Source organism: Rissa tridactyla, chromosome 9 (genome assembly GCF_028500815.1).
Source record: "Rissa tridactyla isolate bRisTri1 chromosome 9, bRisTri1.patW.cur.20221130, whole genome shotgun sequence".
Classification (NCBI taxonomy): Eukaryota; Metazoa; Chordata; class Aves; order Charadriiformes; family Laridae; genus Rissa; species Rissa tridactyla.
In genome coordinates, this window is record NC_071474.1 from 27,104,888 (window position 1) to 27,131,963 (window position 27,076).

At 39.8% G+C, this 27,076-nt stretch overlaps 1 protein-coding gene across 6 annotated transcripts; it reads left to right on the forward strand.

Moving 5' to 3' along the window:
* Positions 1-27,069, forward strand: OGT (O-linked N-acetylglucosamine (GlcNAc) transferase). Of its 6 annotated transcripts, none has more exons than XM_054213555.1 (22): positions 1-431; positions 3,632-3,812; positions 4,931-5,174; positions 6,703-6,771; positions 9,724-9,840; positions 11,170-11,249; positions 12,694-12,889; positions 13,122-13,262; positions 13,479-13,579; positions 13,777-13,930; positions 14,032-14,133; positions 14,410-14,589; positions 15,846-16,004; positions 18,343-18,432; positions 20,418-20,543; positions 21,306-21,476; positions 21,603-21,719; positions 21,799-21,966; positions 24,002-24,154; positions 24,873-25,125; positions 25,303-25,426; positions 26,008-27,069. In XM_054213555.1, exons 1-22 carry the CDS (start codon positions 395-397, stop codon positions 26,180-26,182), a joined length of 3,138 nt encoding a protein of 1,045 aa, XP_054069530.1. In that variant the 5' UTR covers positions 1-394; the 3' UTR covers positions 26,183-27,069. The 6 variants fall into 6 exon arrangements, with proteins under 6 accessions (XP_054069530.1, XP_054069532.1, XP_054069533.1 ...); XM_054213557.1 differs by having other exon boundaries at positions 2-431; positions 3,662-3,812; XM_054213558.1 differs by having other exon boundaries at positions 4-127; positions 3,662-3,812.
* Positions 27,070-27,076: the final 7 nt, after the last annotated feature.

The window sequence follows — 27,076 nt, forward strand, 5'->3', positions numbered from 1 at the left end:
CGCTGCGGTTGTCGCAACGGCTCTGCGCGGAGGGATACCTAAGCTGACAAAGATGTTCTGCGCACGCTGAAGCGGCTGCCCGCCGGAGGGAAGGGAGGCTTGGCGGAAGGAGACGGAGGAAGTTCCGGTAGGGGTCCATCCGCCGCACGGGGGCTGTGTGGAAGCCCCCGGCTGGCTCCGCCCGGACTACTTGCCGGGGGGAGCTAGTCCCGGCAGCAACCATTCGGCAATTTGCTGCTTCCGCTACCGCCATTTCGGGAGCCGCCGCCGCCGCCTCAGCGCATCGGGGCCGTGGGCAGCTTGGTCCTGTGCCGCCCGCTTCAGTCGAGCGGGCCTCTCCGCACCTGCGGCCCTTCTGCTGCCTGCACCAGAGCGTCACCGGCCCCCTTTCCCGATGGCGACCTCCGTGGGGAACGTGGCCGACAGCACAGGTACCGTGGCCTGCCGCGCGGGGACGGGCGCGCCAGAGGCCAGCGGCGCCGCAGCCCTGTGGAGGCTGGGCCCTGCCCTCGCCCGGGGCCGCACGGCAGCCTGTGCTTGCCCAGGGCCGCGGCTGGCTCGCCCCGAGCGCGGCGCTCCCTGCTCGCTGGGCCCGCTCCCGGCGGAACTTTCCAGAAGCGGCGGCCTGGGCGAGGCGGTGGCTCCCGGCGCGGCCCCTGCTGCCTTTGTGCTTGTGTCCACTCGCCTCGGGGCGCCGGCGGGCCCGGGCTCGGACTCGTCCTTCGGCGGCCTCCTGTTGGTCCTGCCCGGCCGCAGCCTTCGAGCAGCTCCGGGAGAAGCAGGGCGCGATGGGTTGTAGTGCGGTGCTCTCTCATTCTATATTTATCCGACTGTCAGGTGACTGCGTTTTTGTAGAGGGCGAAGGAGGGTAAAAACCTGACCTAAAACCTACGTAGGCTGTCCAGAATCTCTCACTACGCTTAAGGAGCAAATCTTCTGTGGCGTAGCCGAGAAGTACGGCGCTTTTCTGGGCAATAAGATAGCGTGTTCTAGCTAAGAAAGATCCTGTTCTACATTTAGTTTACAGATCCAGAACTTGAGGGGTGGGGGAGAGAAAAGGAGAAATCTCACTTTTTTTCCCTGTAGAGCCAGAAAAAGAAGTATTTTGCTTACTGGAAGGATGAAAAGACAACACAGCTTTATCCCCCAGATTTTGCGGGGTTTCTGTAACTAGAGGGAAGGAAGAGTATGAAAAGCTGAAACGATGTCTGGGGAAAGTAGGCTAAAAATAGGATCTGTGGAGAAAGAGGTGGGATAGCAATGCAGAGACAGGGATGGAAAGGGAAAGGGTAGTGATACAGAAGCAGAGATGGAGAGGCTGAGTGCTGCAATACGGTATTTCATTGCTCCTCGGCTGGAACTGCGTGTCACAGAGGCTGCAGCATCCTCTTGCAGCCTTGATCTGTGGACTTGAAAAGAACATGTGCATGCTTGGGGATAGCGTGCTCCTCCTCACCACCCAGGTTGGGGTGGCAGCTGCTCCTGCCTGGGCCTAGATTTTGTTTAAACGTAAGGTTGAGCATGAGCAAGTGGTACATGCTTGGATGTTATTTTTTGGGGAAAAAATGGCCTTGGGGTACATTTGTGATAGTTCTGTGGGGTTTTTTATTTTCCTTGTGTTGAGTAGAAGTCTCAGGAAGGGTGGTTGCCATAGCAAATACTAGGCTTTTCCAAGGTCACCGTTAAAGCCTGTAGCACAAATTAGACTAGGCACATAAATTCATGTGTGTGAGACTTGATAAGGGATTCTTCTGTCTGTGACTCTTCACTGCGCTTAATTGTCTTTAGAAATGGATTCAGTGAGCAACCATCGATGTCTCTGTTATGGATTCTTTAGGTTCAAGAACTTTTCTTCCAGCCAACTTTCCGTTAAAAGTTTTTTTTATATTAAAATTTTGAACTTTGTGGTATAGCTGTCCACTTCCTACTTTTCAGCTAATTTCTCAAGGATCATTTCCAAAATACTTGTTTGGAAGTAGATGACTGGCTATTTTATGCTGAGTGATTCATTTGCTTTATCTGTTTCGGGGCGGGGGGGTGTGAGGTTGTTTTCTGAAGAGACTTGATAAATGAAAGAAAATTTTAGTGTTCTGCTTATTTTCTTGCTTTTATTAGCAATTCTTATTCTTGAGTGTTAAAAGACAGTATTTCTGCGCGACCTTCTCTCTTGCCCTGGGACTTGCAACTTCAGTTTCACTTTTTGCTTAAGAAGGCAAAATGTAGCATTAGGTAACGGTTGGAAGCTTCTTTTCCAAGTGGTCATGAGAATTTATTAAGTCGAAACTTTTGGATAGTGGTTTTTGGGTTTTTTTGCTTTAGCTTTGAAATTTATTTTGCTGTCTTTAAAGTTCTCACAAAAGAATTAAAGAGTCTCAGAGGATTTTGTCCTGCATAACTGCAAAAATATGTACTCAGATATTGAGTTGTATTAGGTTTCATTTAAATGCAAAATTTTAAAATGCTCTAGGTCCAGGTGGGAAGTGTTTCATGAATGGAATAAAGTGACTGCAGAGTAGTGGAAATGCTGGACCTCAGGAGGAAAAATAAGAGATGCTGGCAGTAATCAAACCTTTAAATAGTAAGAGTCATTGGTATAAAGGTAGAATTTGAAGGTCTACACTTCCTTCTAGGATGAACGGTTGTGGCTTTTCCAAGCTGCACTTTTCTGTGTTTTTTTGGTACAGAACTGTGCTTTGTAAGAAATTTTATTTACTTTTCACACTTAAGGCTGTTTTGTCTAAAACAGGTGGTGTTTTATTTAAGTATTTTGTTCTCCACAATTGTATCTTAAATACTAAAACCGTTTTGTCACTCCCGTTACAGCTAAGCCTCCAGAAGCACTACCTCCTTTCCTGTACCCTGTTTGTTTAATGTTTCCTTTTGTAGGCCAGTTGCATAATCCTTGAAGTGTGTGTTTGTCCCTTGTCAGATATTGTTCCAAGGCCAATTTTGTTTTTTCTGTGAAGGAATTTTTACTCATTATAGGAAATGTAGGAGCGTAGAGGATTCAAGGAATGTTATGCATTGCTTTTTTTTTTTTTCCCCTCCCTTTTTTTTTTTTTAAAGGGCTTTCACAACTGGCACAGCAAAACTTTTATTCAAGTCCTTTGAAGTCTTCGTCTGCTGTCCTTCATTCCCCTATTAAGTTTTTAGCATTTGTTTTTAATTCTACAAAGCATAAGATTTACAGTCTTGGGGGGAGAGTGAGGAGACTCATTGTTCTGTTAGCAGCGCTTCTACTGTTATGAACCAAAGTACAATACCATGTCAGGAATTTCTGTAAATATATTTCAGATTAATGAAAAACGATTAACTTAAAGATATTGACAGTCATTACAATCTACATGTTTCCTATTATTGGCTGATAAAGTCTTGGACTCGTACAGATAATGTTAGAAATATCATAGTAATAGTTTGTTACATGAATATCTGAGAGTTCAAACTGCCAGTGTAGCGTTTTATGTAATTTCAAACATTTTCATCCTTCAGTTGTGTACGCTTTTTTTTTTTCACATTGTTCTGTTTTAGTGTTTTGTGGGGGGTTTTTTGTTTGGTTTTTTTTTTTTTTTCTTTTTGTTCCCATTATCTAACTTTTTGTTTTCCCCCCTTAAATGTTTTGGTGATTCTCCAGAACCAACGAAACGTATGCTTTCCTTCCAAGGGTTAGCGGAGTTGGCTCATCGTGAGTATCAGGCAGGAGACTTTGAAGCAGCAGAGAGACACTGCATGCAGCTTTGGAGACAAGAGCCTGATAATACTGGTGTGCTTTTATTACTATCATCCATTCACTTCCAGTGTCGCAGATTGGACAGGTAGGAGAATTGAGGTGTTCTGTCAAGCTTTCTTTATTGTTTGCATGTCTAATAGTACTGAGTACAGCTGACAAAAGTTTTATTCTAACATTGATTTCTTTTTTTAAATACTGAATGCAAATACTGACTAACTTCATGGCAGCAGTAAGGACTGGTCAGAAATTATGTTATTTCTGAATTTTATTAGGATCAGAGAAATACAAATTGGAAACACTAGCTTTACAACAACCAACAGATCTTGCCATTATTTTCATGTTATTTTAATACAGTACACATTAATATTGGACTGTCAGCCACACTTGTGTGTACTGGAGGTATTTAATGTGTAAACAGAGGCTTTTGTTTATTTATTCCACTTGCACTGTGGGGGTTTGTGGTTTTGGGGTTTTTTCGGGGGGTTTTTTTGGTGCCTTTTTTTTTTTTTGAGTTGCAAGACCAATTGTTTGCTGTGAAATGGCATGATTAGTTAAGGATTTTTGTCATCAGAAAGTTGTCTCTATGTTCATCCTGCTTGTCTGTTTCTGATCTTGCTTTCTGTGCCTCAGGCATTTTGAACTTGACTTGTACTAGCTGTAAATCTGCTTGTGCTGGTGAAGGAATTAAGAACCTCTAACTGAAATTTATTTTATTAGGCTTCTGAATAAAGTTGTAAATAACAGTTCAGATATGGGAAAGTAAAATGGGGGAGGATACAACAGAATTTTACATCTATGTATGTCAGCTACGTCCTGCTTCTTGAAAAGAGTATCGAGTGGAACATTGCTTAAAGCATACAAGTGTTGGAAAAGGCTTCACAGGATTTCTGTCGTGTTTCCTCCAAGTGTGTTGAGTTCAGGTTTGGTGAGGCAACTTTAATGCTACCGATTCTAAGTAAGAGTTGTCTGTCTTCAGTAGAATCTGAAGTATGAACAGGGGAGATGATAGTTTAAGCTAGGAGAAGCTAAACATAGATGCCAATTCTGTAAGTCTGGATTTGTTGTCTGTATGTTTGGCTCTATTAAGCATGAATGTTCATTAAGTAACTAGATAAACAGGCAAATACTAAAAGTCAAGGGTGGGGGTTTTTTTGTTTGTTTGTTTTTTGTGCGCTTTTTGGTAACTTGTCTACTTTTCTCTAGGTCTGCTCACTTCAGCACTTTGGCTATTAAACAGAATCCACTGTTGGCTGAAGCCTACTCGAATCTAGGCAACGTGTACAAGGAACGTGGACAGCTACAAGAAGCAATTGAACATTATAGACATGCACTACGCCTCAAGCCAGATTTCATTGATGGATACATTAATTTGGCTGCTGCGCTGGTAGCTGCAGGTGATATGGAAGGAGCAGTCCAGGCATATGTGTCTGCCCTTCAGTACAACCCTGTAAGTACCACTTAATTTTATAGAAGAACTGCATACTTTACTATTGTCCCAGGACACACAAATAGCAGGTTTCAAAGAAGGAACAAGTGATAACCCTTCCCTCTAACTTCTACACCATAAACTTAACAGGGTACTTAATACTTTTCTTAAGGATCTTTGAAAGTCTTCTGTCACAAAAAGTTTTATATTGCCATACAGTAAGGGCTGCTGGTTGTCTTATCTGGACTTATCTGTATTGTTGAGATGACAGAAAAGCAAGGAATTAAGGTTTGGTGGTTGGTTTTTGTTTGTTTTTTTTTTTTTTTTTTCTGAAGTCAGAAGTTTCAGCGAATAACTTCATATTTAGCTTTGTCGGCTTTAAGGCAGTGTTACTGCAGTGAGAGAATCACTGCCCAGACTTGAATGAGAGATCTTGCAAAATCATCAGGTATTACTTTATTATGAAGTCAGAAATTTCATGGTGATGAGGGTTGCCTTTGTTAGCTTTCCACTGTGGACTGGTTTACAGAAGCATTATTTTTATGTTTTATAGGCTGAAAGTGAGTATCTGTTTATAAGTGACTCCTATGAAATAGATGTGGTGTTTGGATTTTTGGTTGTAACTGGTTTTAATTGACAATTTTAGTAAACAGCGTATCAGACTGATATCTTCTGTTTATTTTGCATCTTACTCAAATAATCTGTATAGTACTACTCAGCATGATGAAGGTCTCTGCTTGCTATTTGGTCATATATTTTGTCAAAAAATACTTAAGATGCAGCATCAGTCTGGTGTCAGTCCAGCAAGAGCTCAGAATCTTTTTTCGCTCTGTTCTGCAGCCTAGGTGAACTTGTCTAATTTACTGTGCTGAGCTGTGTGACTAGTGGAGATTATGCGCTGGTTAGAAATACTGTAAGATGGTGTTTTGTTTGGGTTAGAAACTTCTTTTATTAGCACTGACTAAAGTGTCCCTGTTCTCTGTGGCCTTTACTGCTAGATAATGCATTTGCAGCCTGGGCTGGGGTTACAAATGGAAGAACAAGAACATGTGGCAAAGCTGTTGAAAATGCATCAAATAGTGTGAAAAACAGGGAGGAAAAATTGCTTTGGGGGATACAGGAAGCAAAATCACTGTATTTAATCTATTTAAAAGACGTCATGTAACTTAAGAATACAGGCCTGCAGTTATGCTTTAAAAACAAAAAAAAAAGGGGCTTTGAATACTTAACGTGTAACAAAAGAAATTAAAGTGCTGGGGGGGGCAGTATTTTTCTTTTTTTTTTATAATATTTCTGTATAAAAAGGAATTGTATGAAACATTACTTTCTCTCTTCTACTACTTCATGGTTGTATTTTTACAGTACTAAAATGACTAAGATTATCTCTTGACTGTAATGTTAGGTTAAAAAAGTTAATTTGCATTAGTGTTGTGTTTATTGAGATTGTAAAATAAGCTATGGAGGACCCGGATGTTCTTTGCAAATTCTCTGTGAAGACCTTTGGGGCGTCTGAAGTCCGGAAGCTGATAGTGTGACTTTGATTTTTCAGGACTTGTACTGTGTTCGTAGTGACCTGGGGAACCTGCTCAAAGCCCTGGGTCGCTTGGAAGAAGCCAAGGTAGGTGTTGGGTAGAATACATGTAAACGTCAGTGTTTTGAAAACTTGAACTTTGCACCAAGTCTTCAAATCTGCGTTGATCTACAGACAGTCTGAGAAACTGCTGAAAACTGAAGGCACTGAAACACCCCAGAGTAGTTGCAGGGCAAGATATGGCATGTCCATGTTTAAAAGTTGGTTTAAGTCAAGAAATGGAACACTACCAAGCCTTTCTGCTGAACTAGACTATCTGATACCATTCTGAAGTATTGGGCAGGGGCTCCATCATGCTCTTATCTGGAAATAAGTAACAGTCCTTCAAATCTGAGGCTTGCCTGCTGGTGCCAAGCAGAGAGCCTGTGATTAGCTCAAGATCCCTGTACGATGCAGGTGCTATTGAAAATGCTGCTCTTCTAAAGTCCTTTGTGGCTTGTAAGTGGAGAAGAAACTTATCCAAATGTTACCTTGTAATATTGGCTTTTAAAGATTTTTATTCTTTTAACTTTTCCCTTCCCTTGATAGTGGAAGAAAGGCTAGTAAATGATCAATAGCTGCAGTATGCGAACTCCCCGAATATCTTTTCTTCATGTCTTCCCTCTCCCCTCCCCCAAAATAAAGAAATCAGGAGGACAAAGCTGGTTTGTTTGGGAAATGAACTGATCGAAAGAAAACTTGCTGTAGTGGAAAGGTGGCTTCTAGCAGTCTTGTGTTTCCTAAACTGAGAATTCGAACACCAAGATGAGTTTAAAATTCTTGGCATGTTAAAATTTGGATTGCACAAAGAAATTGTCTTGTTACAAGCCACCTTACGCGTCCGCGCTGCAGGGGTGAGGAGTGTGGAGAAATCGGAAACACTCTGGACTCCACGTCTGTCACTCCAAGCCCCACGCGCATGCTAAAAAGTGGAGTGTATGAACAGCGTAGCTGTCTGTTTGGCTGCAACAATTCGGGGAGGGTTATGGGGTAATGGGAGTGCAGGTTCAAAGTTCATTATTTTTTTGATTTCACTTGACAACTTGGATGTGCATACCATCGTAGGGCGGCCTAATTGATTTGGTCACATCCAGGTTGAAAACATTTTGTAGCAGCATCTAGAGTTTGAACAGTCTTTGAGACACTTGGTTCTCAGCCCACCAAGCGGACAGCTAACATGAATTGCACTTCACTGCAGCTTTAGTGTGACTGGTATAGGCCAAGACACTGCGCCTGCCTTAGGTTGCTGACTTCTTTGTTTCAGAGCTCTGGAGACACCTAGTTTGAAAGTGTTGTTCCGTTTTGTGAGAACTTAATAAACGAGGAAAAACATCTTGAGTAAATTGCAATGTGTTTCTTTGGTTATCAGTCCATTTAAAAGATCAAGCCAGCAGATTCCTTACAGTTTGAACTAAAATTTAATTTCTTTGTAGATATTTCAGAGCCTTTCTTCCAAAAAAAAAAACCAAACCGAAAAAAGTCCCTGCTGTATGCAATTGCCCTGATTAACCCTCTCCCTTCTGCATGTCTCCCTTGTTACAGACAGATTGTCCTCATTCCCATGTGTTAAGACATATCCAAAAAAATGCAATTGCTTTGTTGAACTCTTACTAATGATCTTGTTTTATTTTCTCTCTTGTTTTTGGTTTTTCACCACTGATATTGTATTTAGAAGGTTTCAGGTGGGTGAAACCTCCTATTCCATGCGTAAGGTGCCTCGCTGAAGGGAGCTCGAGGCCTGGATCTAGGGCAGACACACACCTCCTCCTCCTCTTCCAGCAAGGAACGCACCGAAAAGTCACATGATGAGAAATATGGTAACGGGTTTGTAACTGCCACAGCAAAACCATTTGCCTCCATGCCTGAATCTTCTGTCTTGTGGCTTCAGAAAACAGCTTAAAATATTTAATTACAAGCAAGTAATGTAAGAATATTTTATACTAGTAGCCACAAATTCTTTCAAAGAAATAAAGTAAAAGTAAATTAAAATATTTTTTTAAAGAAATAATTGGAGATAGTTAATAGTAAAAGCTTCTAACTCTTCTGGTTGTTCATTTTTTTCCTTTTTTCTTCTTTGTTTGGATTGCAGCGTTCTGCTCTTCTGATGATGCGCTGTGATCCTGCAGTAGCGCAAAGGCTGCGCAGCGGTAACGCGCATTGCGTGCGATTAAGCCCTCGTGAACGGTTGACTAGATGATTAATCTCTGATTGGGTGACTGCCCAAGCTCCAGGCTGTAGCCTTTTGGATAAAATTGGGTTGTAACGCATTTAAGAGTCCTGACATCAAATTTAATATGCGAGTTTTTGTATGGGCCTGTCTGGCAGATTAATGATTCTGGTTGGCCGTTCACTGGACCTAGGGGCAATCAATAGAGCAAAGCAGTTCGCAGCGATAGCGTGGCGCCGTGCTGTTTAGGATGCGCAGCGATTTCTTGCGCTTGCATTACAGGGACCTAAACCTTCGTGCAATCCTGTCATTTGAGGTTTTGAAGCTGCCGATGATTGAATGTATTTGAAGAAACAAGATACAGATTGGGTCTGTTAAGACCGAAGAATGGCTTCATCTTTTTCAGTAGTTTTTCTAATTTTTTTAAGTAATTTCTGTCTGTTTTAGAATATTTCACAGTTTAATGATTTTATTTCACAGCGAAGTTGTTACACAGTAATTTTTTGGGTTTTATGCACTTGAGAGCAGCAGGTATTTCCGCTGAACTACTTGAATTGTTTCTAAGATGATTTCTGTGGTGACCTGGTGTCTAAAGTCATGTTAATTTGTTATCAGCATAACTGAAAAATGGTGGGCTTGCATCTGGGTTTTGGTTTGCGCTGGCGCAGGATCAACAACAGTTTGCAGCGCATTAGTTTTGGCGCAAGCTAGCCTATACTGCAGGGTCACTTTTGGCTGGTTAGAGAAGGCATACTAACAATTATTTTTTCTCATTTTTTTCTTTTTACAAATATTCCCCTTCCCTTGTATCTCTCTTCTTTAACTGTTCCAAGGCCTGTTACTTAAAAGCAATTGAGACTCAACCAAACTTTGCAGTGGCTTGGAGTAATCTTGGCTGTGTATTCAATGCCCAAGGAGAAATTTGGCTTGCAATTCATCACTTTGAAAAGGTAACGATCGAAGCCACTCAGCTTCACCTAGATTTTAATGTACATGCAGTGGCCTGCTTGTAGAAGATAGAAACATTTTGATTAGCAGAGAACTTCTTATGAGCCTGTTAGTTGTTAATTGTTTGGGTTTTTTTATTTCCTGATGTTTCAGACTGCCTGTGTGCCACTAGAGAGATATGTTTAGAATTGCCCTAAGGACTTCACACACATGTCAAATAGAACAAAATTCATTAAGTTGTTTTACAGTCCTTTTCCAGAATACATTTTTTAAAAATCTAATCTGATGGGCATAATGTTTTATGTGTTTCATGTGTGTGAGAAACAACTTTTTGCTTAAAATCATTTTTCATTGTGATTTTTGTTTCAGGTATTACTGTCCTGTGAGTAACTGAGGCAAACAGTTTTAAGTGACACACTAATTCCTCTTCTCCAGGATTATTTTTCACCACTGTTTCAGAGTTCTCTAGATTGCTGTCATTTACTAGTTGTCTGGTACCTTCTAGTCAGTTACCATCTTAATTCAGTTCATACTCATCTCTAAAGTTTCTAAAGCGACCTAAAACCGGATTTAAGATGTGGTGGACAGTTTCTTCCTGGTATTTATGACTTAAGAGCTACAAAAATAATTTTAATTGCTTGGATTTTTTTTTATTCTGTCTAGTTAGTGATAGATTGTAAAGTATTTTAATTTGGAAGTAATAGTTCCCTTGAGAAAGACTGTGAGAGTCTTGCCCGTCACGTGTTCACATGTAGCTTATTGTTGCATTGTCTGCAACTTAATTGGTTCTTTAATTTTTTGCATTTTATTAGTTTCAAAGGGAGTGAAAATGTTTTCTTTTAGTTAAATGGCTACATGCATGATGTATTTGCTCTTTCATTGCTCTTGTGAAACTGTCTCTGTTTTCATGAGCTGCTAAAGTTTTAAAATGCTGTCTTATTTTGCAGTAGGTAAAGGATATGGATCAGGTTTTTTAGGGTTTTCTCCCCTAAAAACAAATTAAAGGCAGCATAGCATGGTTAGGCAGGAGTGTGAAGTATGATCGGCCTAACATGAAATAAATGTTGAACACTTTATTCTGCAGTAGTTGCAACTGACTAGGTAAGCAAATGACTAAATTTGAAGGTAGTGTATGCTGTCGTTTCTACAGATAAATATAAATAACTTTGATACTCTGATTTTTATAATTAAGTTTTCTTTCTTTACTAGGTTATTGATAAAGTCTTAGATGCTTATAAGTTGGGTTTGTCAAATTAAAAAAAAACAGCTGGGTTTCATAGAGAATGTTTCTGTGTTAATGCTAAAAACTGTTATTTCAAAAATATTTTCAGGCTGTAACACTTGACCCAAATTTTTTGGATGCTTACATCAATCTTGGAAATGTCCTGAAGGAGGCAAGGATATTTGACAGGTAAGCAGATAAATATTGTCGCTCTGTCAGTGGCCTGTCAGATGTATTGATACAAATTAAGTTCCTGATGTAAACCTCTTTGGACAGTACAGCAAAGACTTCTGTAAGCTAAGCAAGCAAATGGCTTTGAAATGCATACAGAGCAGGTTACTGGAATTAAAAAAAAAAAAAAAAAAAAATCCTGTGGAATGTATTCCTTTATGTTACTTTCCTGTACTTAATAATTTAAAATGAGAGTTTCTGAAGGTATTGATGAAAACAGACTTGAAATTAAGGCTGGGGACAGGGGAAGATAGGGTGTCTGAGAAAGGCGTCAACCCTTGAGTTCTTTGTTTTCATTATGTAATTCAGGGCATGATCTACAAGTGTTTCTCTTCTAAAATTTTCTGTGTAAGACAAGCCGAAATGCTGAAACTCAGCTAATCATCTGATTGACTATTCTGTATTTGTTATGTGTCGGCATCATGTTATTGCATGGAGTTGTCGTACTGTTGCTGTCTCTTTGAACTAACTTGTTTTAAGACCTCTGATCTGATACACAAATCTTACTTTTGTTTCTGGAAGAAGATCCAGTCTTTGTTGTTTATATGCAGTGTACCATATTGCATCTGTTACGTGGATTACTATTTTAGTAGCTGTGGTTTGGGGTTCCAAATTTAATAAAAGCTTGCAGGGAACAGGTTAATTATTCTAACTAGTTTTGTTGCACGCAGTGTAAATGATTCAGTGATTCGTGTTTTAACCACGAATTACTGGGCCAAACAGGTGTGTTTCCTCATCATTGTAGATTTTACATCACCTTCTTGAGAAATTACTATGTATACTGTTGAGATTTTTCTAGCAACCTGATCTTAATACATCAGTCATTTATATAGTCCTATAGGAGCATATCATTCAAGGTCTCACTTTTGAACAAAGTGAAGTTTGATGTATAAGTAAAGTATGATACATGTGTTAGGTTAGTGGAGAGAATAAAGACAAGTAATAATATGATACTGTTGTTACAATGGAATAATAAACAGTGAACAAAATGGAGCAAAGGTCTCTTGCTGATCCTAGTAATGAAGTGTTTTTAAAAAAAGTAGATGAAAGCTTTACTTTTTTTCCAGAAGACTTAAGGTCGATCACTGTACAGCATCAGGTGGAAGGAAAACATTCCTGCTTTATGAAGTATTTCTTCTAGTCTGTTATTCATTACAGAATTCAGCATAGTTTTAAAATAACATGAAGAATAATAATTCATCCCTTGTTTGGGCGTTCAGTTCAGGCAGTACTCTTCTGCGTTTTCGGTAACATCTTACAGGACAGATTTGTGTGTGTTAATAGTACATATCCCTTGAAGTTTGTTTTTTAAAAATGTATGTTGTTTTTATGACCGAAATAAATAAACTTGCTGCTCTGTGTATGATTGTTTACCTTCTCTTTTTTTTTCTTTTTTTTACAGAGCTGTAGCAGCTTATCTACGAGCCTTGAGCTTGAGTCCAAATCACGCAGTTGTGCACGGCAACCTTGCCTGTGTGTATTATGAGCAAGGACTAATAGACCTGGCAATAGACACCTACAGGAGGGCTATTGAACTGCAACCCCATTTCCCTGATGCCTATTGTAACTTGGCCAATGCCTTGAAGGAGAAAGGCAGTGTAAGGAGTGCATTTTTTTTGCTTTTAAAATTTTTTTAAAGTATGGTGAATGTTTATTGTAGACACCAGATGTCACCAGCTTTATTAAGATGGGATGTTACAGTCAGTCATAAGGAAGCATAATTCAGGAAATTCCACCTTCAGCCTGCTAAAAGTGATTCTATAATGACTTCTTTTAAACAGTGCTCTTACAACAAATATTACCATATTAACAGTATCCCTTTTTTTGAAGGTGGTGGAAGCAGAAGAATGCTACAATACAGCTCTTAGACTTTGTCCCACTCATGCAGATTCTCTCAACAATCTCGCAAACATCAAACGGGAACAGGGGAATATTGAGGAAGCCGTCCGTCTTTATCGGAAAGCTCTTGAGGTACAGTTGAATGTGGTGAGGGAGAGGTGGGCAATTAAAGTTGGGAATGTGTAATATGACGTAGGATTTTCCCTCTTTGGTTGTAAGTGGAGGAACATCTGTTCAGAGACCTGTGTCATATAAAAAGAAAAGTAAGAAATGCACAAGGTTGTTTTTTTTTTTTTATATGGTCTACTCGGCGCATTTGAGAGACAGATTCGCTTCTTTTTCTTCCAGGTTTTTCCAGAGTTTGCTGCTGCACATTCAAATTTAGCAAGTGTTCTGCAACAGCAAGGAAAGTTACAGGAAGCTCTGATGCATTACAAAGAGGCTATTAGGTAAATGGATATTATCTGTAATAGTGCCAGCCTTTCATAACAGGAGTGTGCCATAGATATGTACAGAAAGTGACTTACAGTAGCATATTTTCATTCAGATAGTTGCTTTGCAAACTGAAGAGTCTGGGTGAGAGTATGGTTCCTCATTGGGGGAAGAGCTTTCATTGTTCATAACATATATTATCTTTATTTCTCAGAATCAGCCCAACATTTGCAGATGCTTATTCTAATATGGGAAATACTTTGAAGGAGATGCAGGATGTTCAGGGAGCTCTGCAGTGCTACACCCGTGCCATTCAGATAAACCCAGCTTTTGCTGATGCTCACAGCAACCTGGCCTCTATTCACAAGGTAGCACATGCGCATGATTCGTTCTTAGAGCATGATGGGGCACTGTGAGTATTTACCCCGAGTATATTCTTATCTGCTGACTCATTTCTGTGTCTTTACAGGATTCAGGGAATATACCAGAAGCCATTGCCTCTTACCGCACTGCTCTAAAGCTGAAACCTGATTTCCCAGATGCCTACTGCAACTTGGCCCACTGTTTGCAGGTGAGGAAGACAAGGCTTTGATTGTAATTCTTAGGATTCCTCTGCAGTAAATGCTAGGCTTGATCACCTCAACCAATCGCTAATTTAAATGTAAAGAGTAGACTTAAGTCTTAAATCACAAGATAAGATTATCTTCTGTAATTTCTGTAAATGCAGTTATTTCTGAAGTTCTTGCTTCTATTTTTGGAAGAAGCATTAGTCTCAGTTTGTGAAATATTTGATATAGATCAAAGGAAGCTGTTGTCGTAATATTCTTTTAATTTCTCCTTTTTCTAGATTGTCTGTGACTGGACAGACTATGATGAAAGAATGAAGAAGCTGGTTAGCATTGTAGCTGATCAGCTGGAGAAAAACAGGCTGCCTTCTGTCCACCCACATCATAGCATGCTGTATCCCCTTTCTCACAGTTTTAGGAAGGCTATTGCTGAGAGACATGGAAATCTGTGTTTGGACAAGGTAGGAGGTTTTGTATAGACCAGTTGTGATTGAAGTACTTTGTGGTTTTTCCTGCTCCTACTGAAAATCTAGTACTCATGTAGTTAGCATTGGCCTTTGTAAGGTTTCCAAATCACTGATCTGTAGAGAGCTAGGACATAGTGTTACTCATCTAGTTTTGCAAAGTGCATGCAAGGGGCATTTTGGAAAAGCAGAGTGAGTAAATTATTCTTTCCTGACAGTAAAACAGATCCAGGCAGCTGTGTGATAGTATTTCTCAAAATCTGGTCCTTTCCACCATGTGTAGTGCTTGGAACCTGACCTTGCCTCTCGTGAATCCGTGCTCGAATGTGTGAGCTTTTGGTTTGATTTGGTTTGGGATTTCCAAATGCACTTGCTTAGCAGTGATGGCAGCAATATTGCAGGGGTGATGCCTCACAGTAGGAAGTACTTGAGTATTCGTTGTGATTCTGTTTTGGAGTATTTTGTGTACAGTAGAATGGATTCTTCCAAAACCATATCTTCTCTTGCTCTAATTACTTAATTGTGTGCCATTTCCATGAGACTGCACAGCATCTCAAGCTGCCAAGGGCGCAGTTGCAGTCAGTGACAGATTCTTTAACTAAAATTTAATGCAACTTCTTTTTCTCTTCAACCAGAATGTCATAGCTGTTGGCACGTGTGAATGTTGAGATGGACTGCTTGAGCAGGTTGCCATTTATAATTGAAAATATGCTGTCAGCCAGTGGAAGGGTCTGGTTAGCTAATGTATGGATCTCAAACTTCAGAAGATAACACTAAGCTTTCAAACTGGCTTGTCTTAATAGCCTGATAATCCTGGCAGTGGTAGTGACTACAAGCTGATGTCTGGGGGAAGATGGTGATGGTAAGAGCAGAAGGCATGCTGTGGTGCTTCACGGGAATACTGTTCCGGTCGCAATTGGCTTGCAGTTTGAGAACTTACTGGTCGTAGTGGTTGTGGTATCAATGTGTTTAATTATCAGGGGTGGAATACTTAAACAGGTAGAAAAGCAGAAGTGTCAACTTGCAGTAGTGATGGCTGAATGTAGGTACGTGACATCTCGTAACGCAGTTTGTGGACATTACACTTGGTGCCAATGGAGTACGTATAACGCAGGTTTGAAACAACAGATGCCCACAGGCCACTTACTGGGATAAGGCTAATTCTACAAAATCATGGGTGTGTTTTGTCCCTCTGTTTAGCATTTGGTTTTGATTCCTGAGTTTATAAACAGTTGTGTATGTTTTCTTGACAGATTAATGTTCTTCACAAGCCACCATATGAGCATCCCAAGGATTTGAAGGCCAGTGAAGGTCGACTTCGTATTGGCTACGTGAGCTCCGATTTTGGAAACCATCCAACCTCACACCTAATGCAGTCAATCCCTGGCATGCATAACCCAGACAAATTTGAGGTAAAAATATAAATGGCATGCTTAAAGCTTTAAACACGTTTTTTTTTTTTTTCTTTTCTTGGTGCAGAGAGGTAAACTAGGGAAGAGGGCAAGTTTTTTTGTTTCTGGGGTTTTTTGTTTGGTGGTTTTTTTTTTTGTTAGCAGGCTTTTTTTAATCAGTTGAAGAGTTATCCATCCTGAGTCATCCTCCTTTACTGATATGAGGTGTTATTTAGAAGGTAGGCTAATTAGATACCTGTCCTTAGAATTACTGTAGATAGGATTTGTGGCCCATGGAAAACTTTTTTTTTTTTTTAAGCTTCAGCAGCTGTTTCTGAAGTAGATGTGTTTCAACATCAAGCTACTACTGCCTGGTTACTTCCGATTTACAAATAGGTATCTGGTTTTTGTTCAGTCTCTGCTGCTGGTTTTTTTACATGTATTTTTCTCTGGGATACCTGAATTACAAACAGGAACTTCAAATTGGCTTGGCTACTGCTTTTTCAAAAGGAAATTATACACTACACTTACTTCAGGAGGAGTGTATACAACTTAGCAATGCTAAAGACAGTCACAGCTATATTTGGGTATCATGGTAAGGGATTGAGGCTGTAAATAGAACTAATCCCTAGTTATGTTATTTGCCCCATGACTGTTTAAATTACCTGTTTTCCAAGACATGAAAATTTTGCTTATCAACCCGTTCTGTTTGTTTTTGTTGCTTTTTGCTGGTCATGAAGTGTTGTGGTTTTGGCCAAATTGGCCAATGGCCAGTGACAGATGCTCTCCCCCAACCTCTCATACACAAGAGAGGAGGAGGAGAGCTAAAGAGATTTATGAGCTTAGAAGAAACTAAACTACTTTACTGAAATATAATAATAAAATAAAAAGGAAAATAATGAAATAGATACGGTGTATACAAAACCGTATTAAGCTTCCAGGATGACGTCACTGGCAGGCACTGGGGAAGTCCCAGGCTGGACTCAGTGACGGGTGGGAACTGGGTTCCACAGCTGGAGTCAGGACACATGGATCGGGATCAAAGGCAGATGAACAGGCAGGGTCCTGCTCAGATGTCGGCCATTGAAGAAAGAGCATTGACCCTTTGATCCCTCAGCTTTTGTACTGAGCGTGGGGCAGATGGGAAGGAATACCCCTGTTGGTCAGTTTTGGGTCCCCTGTCCTGTCTGCTCCTCCCCGCAGGTGGGACCCCTCTACGCTTTTCTGCTTCCGACCCTTCAATGGGGCAAATAACGAAATGAGCTGACCTGGGTTGTTACAGCAATGAGTATAAGCAAGAGCCTCTCTGGGTACCATGCCTTGGCACAAACCATAAACGTTGGTCTTCTCACTCTGAGAACAAACCGTTTTTGACACAACATGCTGTTAATTTCAGAGAGTTAGAAGAGGCCTAGCTAAGAAATAAAATTACTGAACAGGAAGTTGGTTCTGTTTTACCTCAAACCGGGACATGAAGTCTTTGTAATCTGAAATCTTTGTGGCAAAGCTGCGTGCTTGAATTATCAGAAGCGTGACTGTGAAGCAGGTTTTTTCATGAAACAATTAGATTGGTGGTCTGAGTACATGGGGTGTGGGGAGAATATACCATTTAACTTTGAATCAGCTCAGGACAAAGGGAGGTCTTTCTTGTTCTGGATTTATAAAGCTCTACAGAGCTTATTTTAAATACTAAATAGAAGTCGTCTATTATTTTACTAAAACCATGCTTTTGTCCTGCAAGATCATAAATTCTCTGAATTTTTTGTTTCTATTTGTTTTATATCTATATGTGCTGGGTTAGCTAAAGGTGCCTGCTTACATAACCTGTTAACCTTGAGTTTCTCAGATATATTTTCGGTTTCTTAATTGGAGGGAACTGGTCACTGTTTAAAGAATCTGTTAAAATGCTTCCCCAATGCTTAGCTTGCCTGTCCAACCTGAGTCATGATTCTCGCTAATAACGAATTCAAAGGTGTCTTGTAAAAGGTGTTCTTAGAGAATGTAATGCTTATGCAAATCCATTTGTTGAAATGACTTTTCCTTGCACTGATGAGAACATTGTATATATGTCTATGCAAGGTGCAGTGCCATACTCTAGCACCAGAACTGGGGGAAACTGGGTGGGGCCTGGTGCAAATGTGTTGAATGTCCACCACCCCCCCGTTTTGGTTTGGTTTTTTTTTTTTTTACTTTTTTCTCAAAAGGTAAATACCACACAAATAAATACAGTATAATTTGTATGAGACTAGGTGTAATTTTCCTCAGGTAATTTAAAATCGCAATACCATATGTCTTATAGACAAGTTATTTTGTTGGCAAGTTGTTGCAGATACTCGATTTTTGGTGCGTCATGTTCTAGGTATTCTGTTACGCTCTGAGTCCTGATGATGGTACAAACTTCCGTGTAAAAGTGATGGCTGAAGCAAATCATTTCATTGACTTATCTCAGGTGAGCTTTTTTGATGCTTAAACCTTTTAGCAAACCTGAATGAAGAAAGAGATCAGCCTGTAGTTTGAGATTTTTAGTTGCAATCATTTCTTGAATCAGGCTGATCTTCGTCTCAAGAATTTTGCAGTTTGTAGACGTATTGGCGTTGTGCCTTACCTGTGATGCAGTGGTTATTGCATGACCTCTGTGTGATTATTAAAAAGTAATATTAGCAATATCGAATAACTGTTCCATTAGGTCTTAAGATAATAGCCATATGTAAATATCCTAGATAAGTTAAGATGTCACAACTGCAAATGTATTTAGGTTTGCTTTACTCCAGTGAAGCAGGACGGAGGCTTAATGATTAATGGGGGGATTTTTGCCCCTCTATCACAAGGCTGTTTTGGTAAAGTTTACAGGTGGTTTGTGATTTTTTTTTTTTAAAGTTCCATGTGAAAACTGATGGGGATTTGAGTAGACACAGAAGTCAGGGAGTTGTTATACCATCTCAAGATAACTGGCAAAGCCCTAAAGCAACATGGGATAATCAGTGTACATTAACAATGGATCTGGATTGGCTCTTGGACAGTCCCAGATCACGTGATAGGTAAAACTTGCAGGTAGTGTTTAAACTCATCATGTTGGTCATAACCTACTCTCATATGTAAGAACGCTAAATTGATGTCAGCAGGATTGCTCTTTGAGATGGATTTTGCAAAGCCGATCTCCTAAAATGTTCTTTTGGAATAATGAGCTTCAGTTATGCTTGTGGAAGGCCGTTCCCTGCCCCCAGCTTTTGCAGCTGTGAATTTTGAAAGCCCTTGGTCGTGGCAGCAATTTCATATTTGTTGTTGCACAAACAGCTATCTAGGAAAAATTCTTTCCTTTGCCCAGAGTGATACACCGAGTTTTCTTATTTAAAGTTCTTGAGGCATCAAACTCATGTTTTTAGATTACAGTGTGACTCCTGGAGATTTGTGCTGGAGGGTCAAAGGAGTAGGAAGAGTTTGCTGTCATATATTGCATTAGCAGCGTAACTAAAATGGGAACTCAGATTATCTACTCAGACAAACAACTGCCTAAGTGCATGCATTTACCCTGCTATAAAATGTGAACCAACTTTCCCTTTTCACAGAAATGAAGTACTTCCATGATGCATAATAATGGCAGACTTGAGTCAGCGTTAGGAGTAGCTGTGGAGTAGTTAATTGGCTTACTCTTGCCCTTCAGTTTGAATTTCTCTGTATGACCGTAGTTTGGGAATCTACCGCTTGAGCTACAGGAGCTTTAATCATTAATTAGCCTTACAGGAGTGGTGGTGGGGGGGGTGTTCTGGTTTGGATAGCCTCAGTTTCTAGCCTTTGGTTTTTGTTTTACTGCTGCTGAACTAGAGACATCTATCAAATATTTATTCTATCTGCTTTAGGTAGTGACTAATTAGTTAATTCTTGGGAGGAATTTAAAACTGTTGAAAATTGTTTACTTTTCAGTATTAGACAGGAAGGGACACATTGTGGTTTCCAAGGCTTTGCTGTTCTTGAAAGTCATTGGTAATACCTTGTGTGAAGTTCCGCTCTTCTTTGTTTTTGATTTAGCCAAGAACTGAAGCAGTTTTCAGTGTTGCTTGAAGTTTCTTCTGTGGTTCATTTGTGGTATTTTTCTGCAAGACTTGCTCAGCTTGACAACGCCGAGGTATCAGTCCTCGGGTATTAGAATGTACAGAGGCAATCTTCAAGTACCACTTACCATTTCTGTCAGCAACTGCTTCAACTGTGTCTAGCAAAGATATGTTTTTCTTGGCTTCAACAGGGTGTTGGGGGTTTTTTGATTGAATTGAGGACTTTTACCTCTGTAAAACCAGGAGTGACAAGATTTAAATCTCACCTAAATTAAATTATGCAGTGGACATTTATTGATTGGTACACTGCTGACTAACCACATTTATTACCGAAAGACTGAAAAACAAAAATAACTTTTGGTTTATGTATTTATTTATTCTTCAGATACCATGTAACGGAAAAGCAGCAGACCGCATCCATCAGGATGGGATACACATTCTCATTAATATGAATGGTTACACCAAAGGAGCCCGAAATGAGCTGTTTGCCCTGAGGCCAGCACCTATTCAGGTAACTCAGTCAGAAGTCTCTGTATCTCCAAAAATCCACTTGTGAGTAGGAAGAGTTTCTCTTTTCTTTCTGGCAGAGTGCAACAAGCATTGAAGGCTCATGTTGATCAGTAAGCAAGACTTTTTAGGGCTTAGCATATGTGAGGCAAATAGGTTTCTTGTGTTGAAGCAGAGCAGTTTGGGGGGTTTGTTTAATGTGCATTATGTGAATGTCCTGAAAGAGAACTCCTTAATTCTGTGAAGTTCCTGTACACCACTGGCCTCTTGCGCTAGTGAGAACAAAGAAAGGGTATTTTGAAGCAGTTGCGGAAATGAGTTGTTGCATTTTAATCTCTTCAGGCTTAGGGAAATTCTAGTTAGAGTAAGTCAGGATCAATGTCAGAGTTATTTTTTTTTTACTAAGGATTTTCTAAAATGCCTATGGAAAGAGAATGGGAGAAGGCTGAATCAGAATCATTCTAGGCTACAGAAGTTGTCTTTTAGCTAAGAGAAGCTGTAATCACTAATGGTTAGTATTCTGGCTGTGCCTGCGCATAGTTGGATACTTTGGCCTTTTCCTTGAGGGATCAATTTTTAGAACACCCTTAACTGTTCGCTGTCTTGACAGTGAAAGTTTGGGATTAGCAGTTGCTCTTCAGTTGATAAAACACAAGAAGGAACTTGAATCTCTAAGTGGAAAATTTAACTTACAATACATTGATTTTTAACTTCCTTTATTGTTGCAATAAACCTGGGACTGGAGCCTTGCTTTCTTGTTTTTTAGGCAATGTGGCTGGGGTATCCTGGAACCAGTGGGGCATTGTTCATGGATTATATCATCACAGATAAAGAGACTTCCCCGGTTGAGGTGGCTGAGCAGTACTCAGAGAAATTGGCTTACATGCCAAACACTTTCTTTATTGGAGACCATGCTAACATGTTCCCCCATCTGAAGGTACGTAGGAGGATAGGTCAAGAAGAGCAGGTGTTTTCCATATCTGCCTTTATAAAATAGTGCTTAGTATAGTACTTGGTAAGGGATCTTGAAACTCTTTTAAAACTTTTCTTTTTTCTTTAACAGAAAAAAGCAGTCATTGATTTCAAGTCCAATGGTCATATTTATGACAACAGAATTGTTTTGAATGGTATTGACTTGAAGGCTTTCCTTGACAGCCTCCCCGATGTCAAGATTGTTAAGGTGAGAGCTACTGCTCTGTGTGTTCAGTCTTAGGAACTGAAGCTAGTACTTTCTCTCATGCTTACGTGGTTTGTCTTAGATGAAGTGTCCTGACAGTTGTGACAATGCAGACGGCAATGCTGCCCTCAGTATGCCAGTCATTCCTATGAACACAATTGCAGAAGCTGTGATTGAGATGATCAATCGTGGGCAAATTCAGATAACTATCAATGGATTCAACATCAGTAATGGATTAGCAACTACTCAGGTGAGGCACTTCAAATCGCTGTTCTCTTGGGTTTTATGTTATATCTGTATGTTTTAATGTAACAAGGAAGAAAAACCTCCAAGCAGATGTTAGTCTTCAATCATGTTGATGTGTGTAGTTCTCATACTGAAGGAAACTCACAAATGTGTTATAAGCCATAGATGTACTGGAAGATGATCTTTCCCCCCAAAGATAGAGGGGTTATATCAAGAGGTATCCAAAGTTCAAAGAAATTTAATCTTCTTGCATAAAGTAGACACTTGGTTGTTTGGAATTTGAAGGCTTTGCTCATTGCCTGCAGATTTGCTCGTTACCTGCAGCCTACCAGGCATTTGTGAGCAGTTACCCAGTTTCAGTTTTGTTTTTCCTTTACAAAAAAATCACTGGGTAATATAGGCAAAGTTACTCCACTGTATCTCAACGGTGTTTATTCATCTTCTTACATCTTTCTGAATGATGCGCTATACCACCACCTCTCAGTGCTTACCAGTTCATGGGATTTTAATGATAGTGACAGTTACTGATTTTGTTTAACACTTCTTCCTTTTTAAAAATACCATGTTTTGACATTGGCATAACTCTTTTGACTTACGAATTTTATTCAGTTTACAGTCCTTCAAGAGACTCTTTATAACAAAAGGTCTCATAAAATGACATCACTGCTCTATCCGTAATCTCATGCCTTGGTTTCATTTTATGAATTCTTTTGTTCACAGCTGAAACTTCCCTTTAAGTTGGAAATAGGTTATGGTTTAGTTCACTCAGAAAGCTTGCTAGCGTTTTTTTTTTTTTTTCTGAAATTGTTGTCCCCCGAGAATAATAGAATTCTTGTCTGTCGATGCACTTTTAAAACAGGATTTCTCTGTCTTCTGGTTGCACTAATATAACCCTTCTTTGTGCTTGTTCTAATTTGCTATCAGCCACTTTTGGGCGTAGGTCAGTGAGAATTGGGCATTGTATTTTTGAGGTCTCAGTGACCTGGATAAATAGCACTTTTACAAACTTTTGTTGAACCAAATTATCTTGGGCATCTTCTAACGGAGTCAGTGACACAGTCATTGTCATTCATGTCAAGTTTGTCAACAGTAAGCTTACTTTGGCTGGCTGCGCTGCCCCGAGATAAATTTTAAATATATATGTACGTAAAATATATATAAAAAGACTCAAAGTACCTGTTTTTGCCCTATCTGTACTGATGTTTGATTCCACCATTGCCTGTCATCATTAAAAAAATAATTAAAAATCATAATTGCGTTTTACTAATCCTCGAGACTCTTGCATGGTGTTCTGGTTATCCTGGCTTCATCCTCTGCTGGTTTTTACTAGCATATTCCTATTCTTTGTGAAGGCTGTAAGATCTGTTGTTTTTTGAAAGTCCATTAATAACTCTTATAGTGTGATTTTCATCATTTCCCTCTCAGCTAGTTTATTACAGTCTATCAGTTACATATTAGTCTGTGTCTTAAGTCTTGACTATCTGTTGTGTGCCGGTTGTCTTATATCTTAAAAAGCACACAAAAAACCCCGCACCAATGAAAAAAACCAGACAAAAAAATCCCCCCCAAAACTCTAAAAGCAAACCACAAAAAAAAAAACCAAACCCTTTGCTTTCTAAATACTGCTTTATTCTTCCTTGAAGAATTCATTGAATTTCAGTTTTGGTCTCAAGGAAATGAAATGACCTCAAGGAGGGGAGGAGTCTGTGTATAATGCCTCTTTTTATGATTCTTCTTTCCAATTATTCCAGTTACTTGGAATTTCAGGGAGATAGAGCAAGGGCATGAAATTGCCCAGTGTTTTGTGCCTTGGTGGTTGCAACATTGTGGCATCCACAAAGGTGTATGCATACCAGTTAAATTCCTGTTATGGGTAAGTAAACAACTTTGGTTTTGTACAATAAAACTAAAGATATGCTTACAGAAACTTAGGATGATAACAAATGTTGCAGTGCATCTCAGGCCGGTTTCACAGGCTATAGGCATGTCTCCTGCAATGTCAGTGTTCCAATAGCTGGTTTTCTTTTTTTTTCCTTTAGATTAACAACAAAGCAGCAACTGGCGAAGAAGTGCCACGAACTATAATTGTTACTACCCGTTCTCAGTATGGCTTACCAGAGGATGCTGTTGTATACTGTAACTTTAATCAGCTGTATAAGATTGATCCTTCCACTTTACAGATGTGGGCTAATGTGAGTATCTGTATCTAATATGAAATCTAAGGTCAGACCTATGGAACGTAGCTGGTCTGTTCAAGTTAGCTGAAACTTCATACAAGTTAAAACTGTAACTGTTCTGTGGAAAACATTGACACTGAGCTGTTTGAATCCTTACGGTGCTTATGTTGCAGGACTTAGTCTTAATAGAATTTGGAATTTTTTAGATGGATTGCAAATCACGTCTGTGCTTCTAGCCAGTGAAAAATTACATCTTGGACAGCTTAAACGTGCTCATACTCCATTGTGAAATTTGGTCTTCCCTAGTCTGTACAATTAAGTCATAACTGGCCTTGGCATTTGGTAGATTGATAGATCTGAGCACTGAGGATCTGTATGAAGATCCGGTTTATAGTGTATTGCTGAGAATTACTTGAGGGGTAATCTTTTTATATTCCATAGAATGGGCCTATAAATAAATGTGATCATAAATTTCAAGGCTTACTCTCTAAGCTCTATGAACTATCGGGGTTCATAGCTCAGAGTTGATGTCTCTTTCAGTGGGATTAGAAATGCAATCCCAGTTATCCCACTTGAAGTGATGATCTGTTCTTTTCCTGCTCTATGCCTCAGAAGATTAAAGTATTGAATGATTATGCCTTTTGCTTCATTTTGGTATGTGGAAATTTCATGTTTGGAAAAGGAAATGTTTCTGACTGAACTTTCTGTATTTGCTTCTTTATTTTTGTTATAGATCCTAAAAAGAGTTCCAAACAGCGTGCTGTGGCTGCTACGTTTCCCGGCTGTAGGAGAACCTAATATTCAGCAATACGCACAAAACTTGGGTCTTTCCCAAAACCGAATCATCTTTTCTCCAGTTGCCCCCAAAGAAGAACATGTGAGGAGAGGGCAATTGGCTGACGTTTGTCTAGATACTCCACTTTGCAATGGGCACACAACTGGGATGGATGTCCTTTGGGCTGGGACTCCAATGGTCACTATGCCAGGTAACACAGCGGGGAACCGACCTAGAACAGACGGGTTTGAATATTATTCATTTTTTAAGAACAAACAGAAAGCCCAGCAAACTGTGTTGCCTCTTGTAGAAGCAAAGTAACTCATGCGCTGCAGTACGTTACTTGATAAGCTTACTCTTGATACTTAATTATTTATTTTTTTTTCAGGCGAGACTCTTGCATCCCGAGTTGCTGCCTCCCAGCTTACTTGCCTGGGTTGTCTCGAGCTCATTGCAAAAAGTAGACAGGAGTACGAGGATATTGCTGTGAAACTGGGAACTGACCTGGAATAGTAAGCAACGTTATATGTGTCATGTAGTAACATCGAGTGTTTGGGCTGTATTTGGGCACAGTGCTGAGACTTATCAGTCGTTTTAATCTCGCAGATATCTTAATATTTAAAATAGCTAAGCAGTCCTCAGCTAGAGGTTTCATGTCTTGCAGTTAACTCAGCTTCTGCTTTTACGGTAAACTTAACAGCGCTCCGAACTGAGTAATAATGCTACCTGTTCTGAAGAAATTGCTCATGTAAAAAGTGCAATGTAGCTTACCTTTTGTTCTTTTTAAATTGAAGATTAAGCAGTTTGTCACTTACTGCGAGTTAAAATCGCGCTGTAAAAAATTACCGCAGGACAGATAGTGCAGCAAGTTGGTGAGTTCGTGTCGCAGCTCTACTGACTTGAAGTGGGTCATGCTGGTCTGTGTCAGAAACGATGAGGGGATGAAACAGCAACGTGGATTTGGTGGAATTGGAGGTGGTATTCTTGAAACAGTTGTTTGGGCAGTTCTGGGTTAGCTGAAAATAGTCGATTTCAAAAGTAAACAGTATTAAGTGTTTGGAACATCTCCTGACTGCTGTAACTCTTTTCGTAGCCTGAAAAAAATACGTGGCAAAGTCTGGAAGCAGAGAATATCCAGTCCTTTGTTCAACACGAAACAGTACACAATGGACCTGGAGCGGCTTTATCTTCAGATGTGGGATCACTACGCTGCTGGCAACAAACCGGACCACATGATTAAGCCAGTAGAGGCCAGTGAGTCTGCGTGAAGAAAGGCTGGCTGCGTGCCCACCCAGAACTCTCCGGGAACTGAGCCTCTCAAACACTTCTGCAGAGATGATGAGCTAAAAACTGTGCATTTCTACTTAATCTGCCTGGTACTCTGTGGCTGAAGTAATACATGATGGTGATTAAAGCACAGCCAGAATAATTTCTTGCATGATAGGGAAAGACTCTATAGAGCCTGGGATCCTTTTATTCCATTGAGGAATTTGAATGGGATTGAGCTGTGTACATGTGAGCCAGTGTGTATGAGTGACATAGTGGTTGCTGGGGGAAGTTCGAACTGCCCAACCAATTATGATTTCATGGATTGATTTAACCTTCCTATGAATCTCTCTCCTTTTATGTGGATTGGGAATTGGAGCATTTTAACATTTGATTTTTGGATACTCCTGTTGGTATATGTGTGGTTCTCCCATGACAAGATTTCCAGCTAACGAGTGTTGCTCCCTGCATTAATTTCTAAACCATGTGGACTGAAAGGGCATATTTGCTGGTGTAGTCTTTTTTTATAGGTTTTATAAACCACTTAAGCCTATATCAGCCTTTTAATGTTTGACCTCTGTTTTGGAGCTCTCTGTAATGTGTTGGTTTAGATAAGGACTTTGGGGTTTTTTTTGTTTGTTTGTTTGTTTGTTTGTTTTTAAGCTTCTCCAATAAGTCAGCTAATTGCCTTCATGATGGCAGCTCCTATTTTGTTGAAAAACCAAATTTGATTTGAAATTAATCCTCCCCACAAGTGTTTGAGGTAAACACAAACTGGTGCCAAATACAGATCTTTCAGGAATGATTGTTAATTATGTATAGAAGTGCAGTCCTAGGTACTGTAGCAAAGACTTTAAACAAAAAATAAAGCTTTGGTTTGCCAGTTTGACTCATTT

Excerpts from the sequence above, each read along its gene's own strand:
- OGT (XM_054213554.1), top strand. The coding sequence starts at position 789 with ATGGGTTGTAGTGCGGTGCTCTCTCATTCTATATTTATCCGACTGTCA. Across the intron at positions 21,477-21,602 it reads ACATGTTCCCCCATCTGAAG|AAAAAAGCAGTCATTGATTT; the intron begins GTACGTAGGAGG and ends TTTCTTTAACAG. Across the intron at positions 21,967-24,001 it reads ATGGATTAGCAACTACTCAG|ATTAACAACAAAGCAGCAAC; the intron begins GTGAGGCACTTC and ends TTTTTCCTTTAG.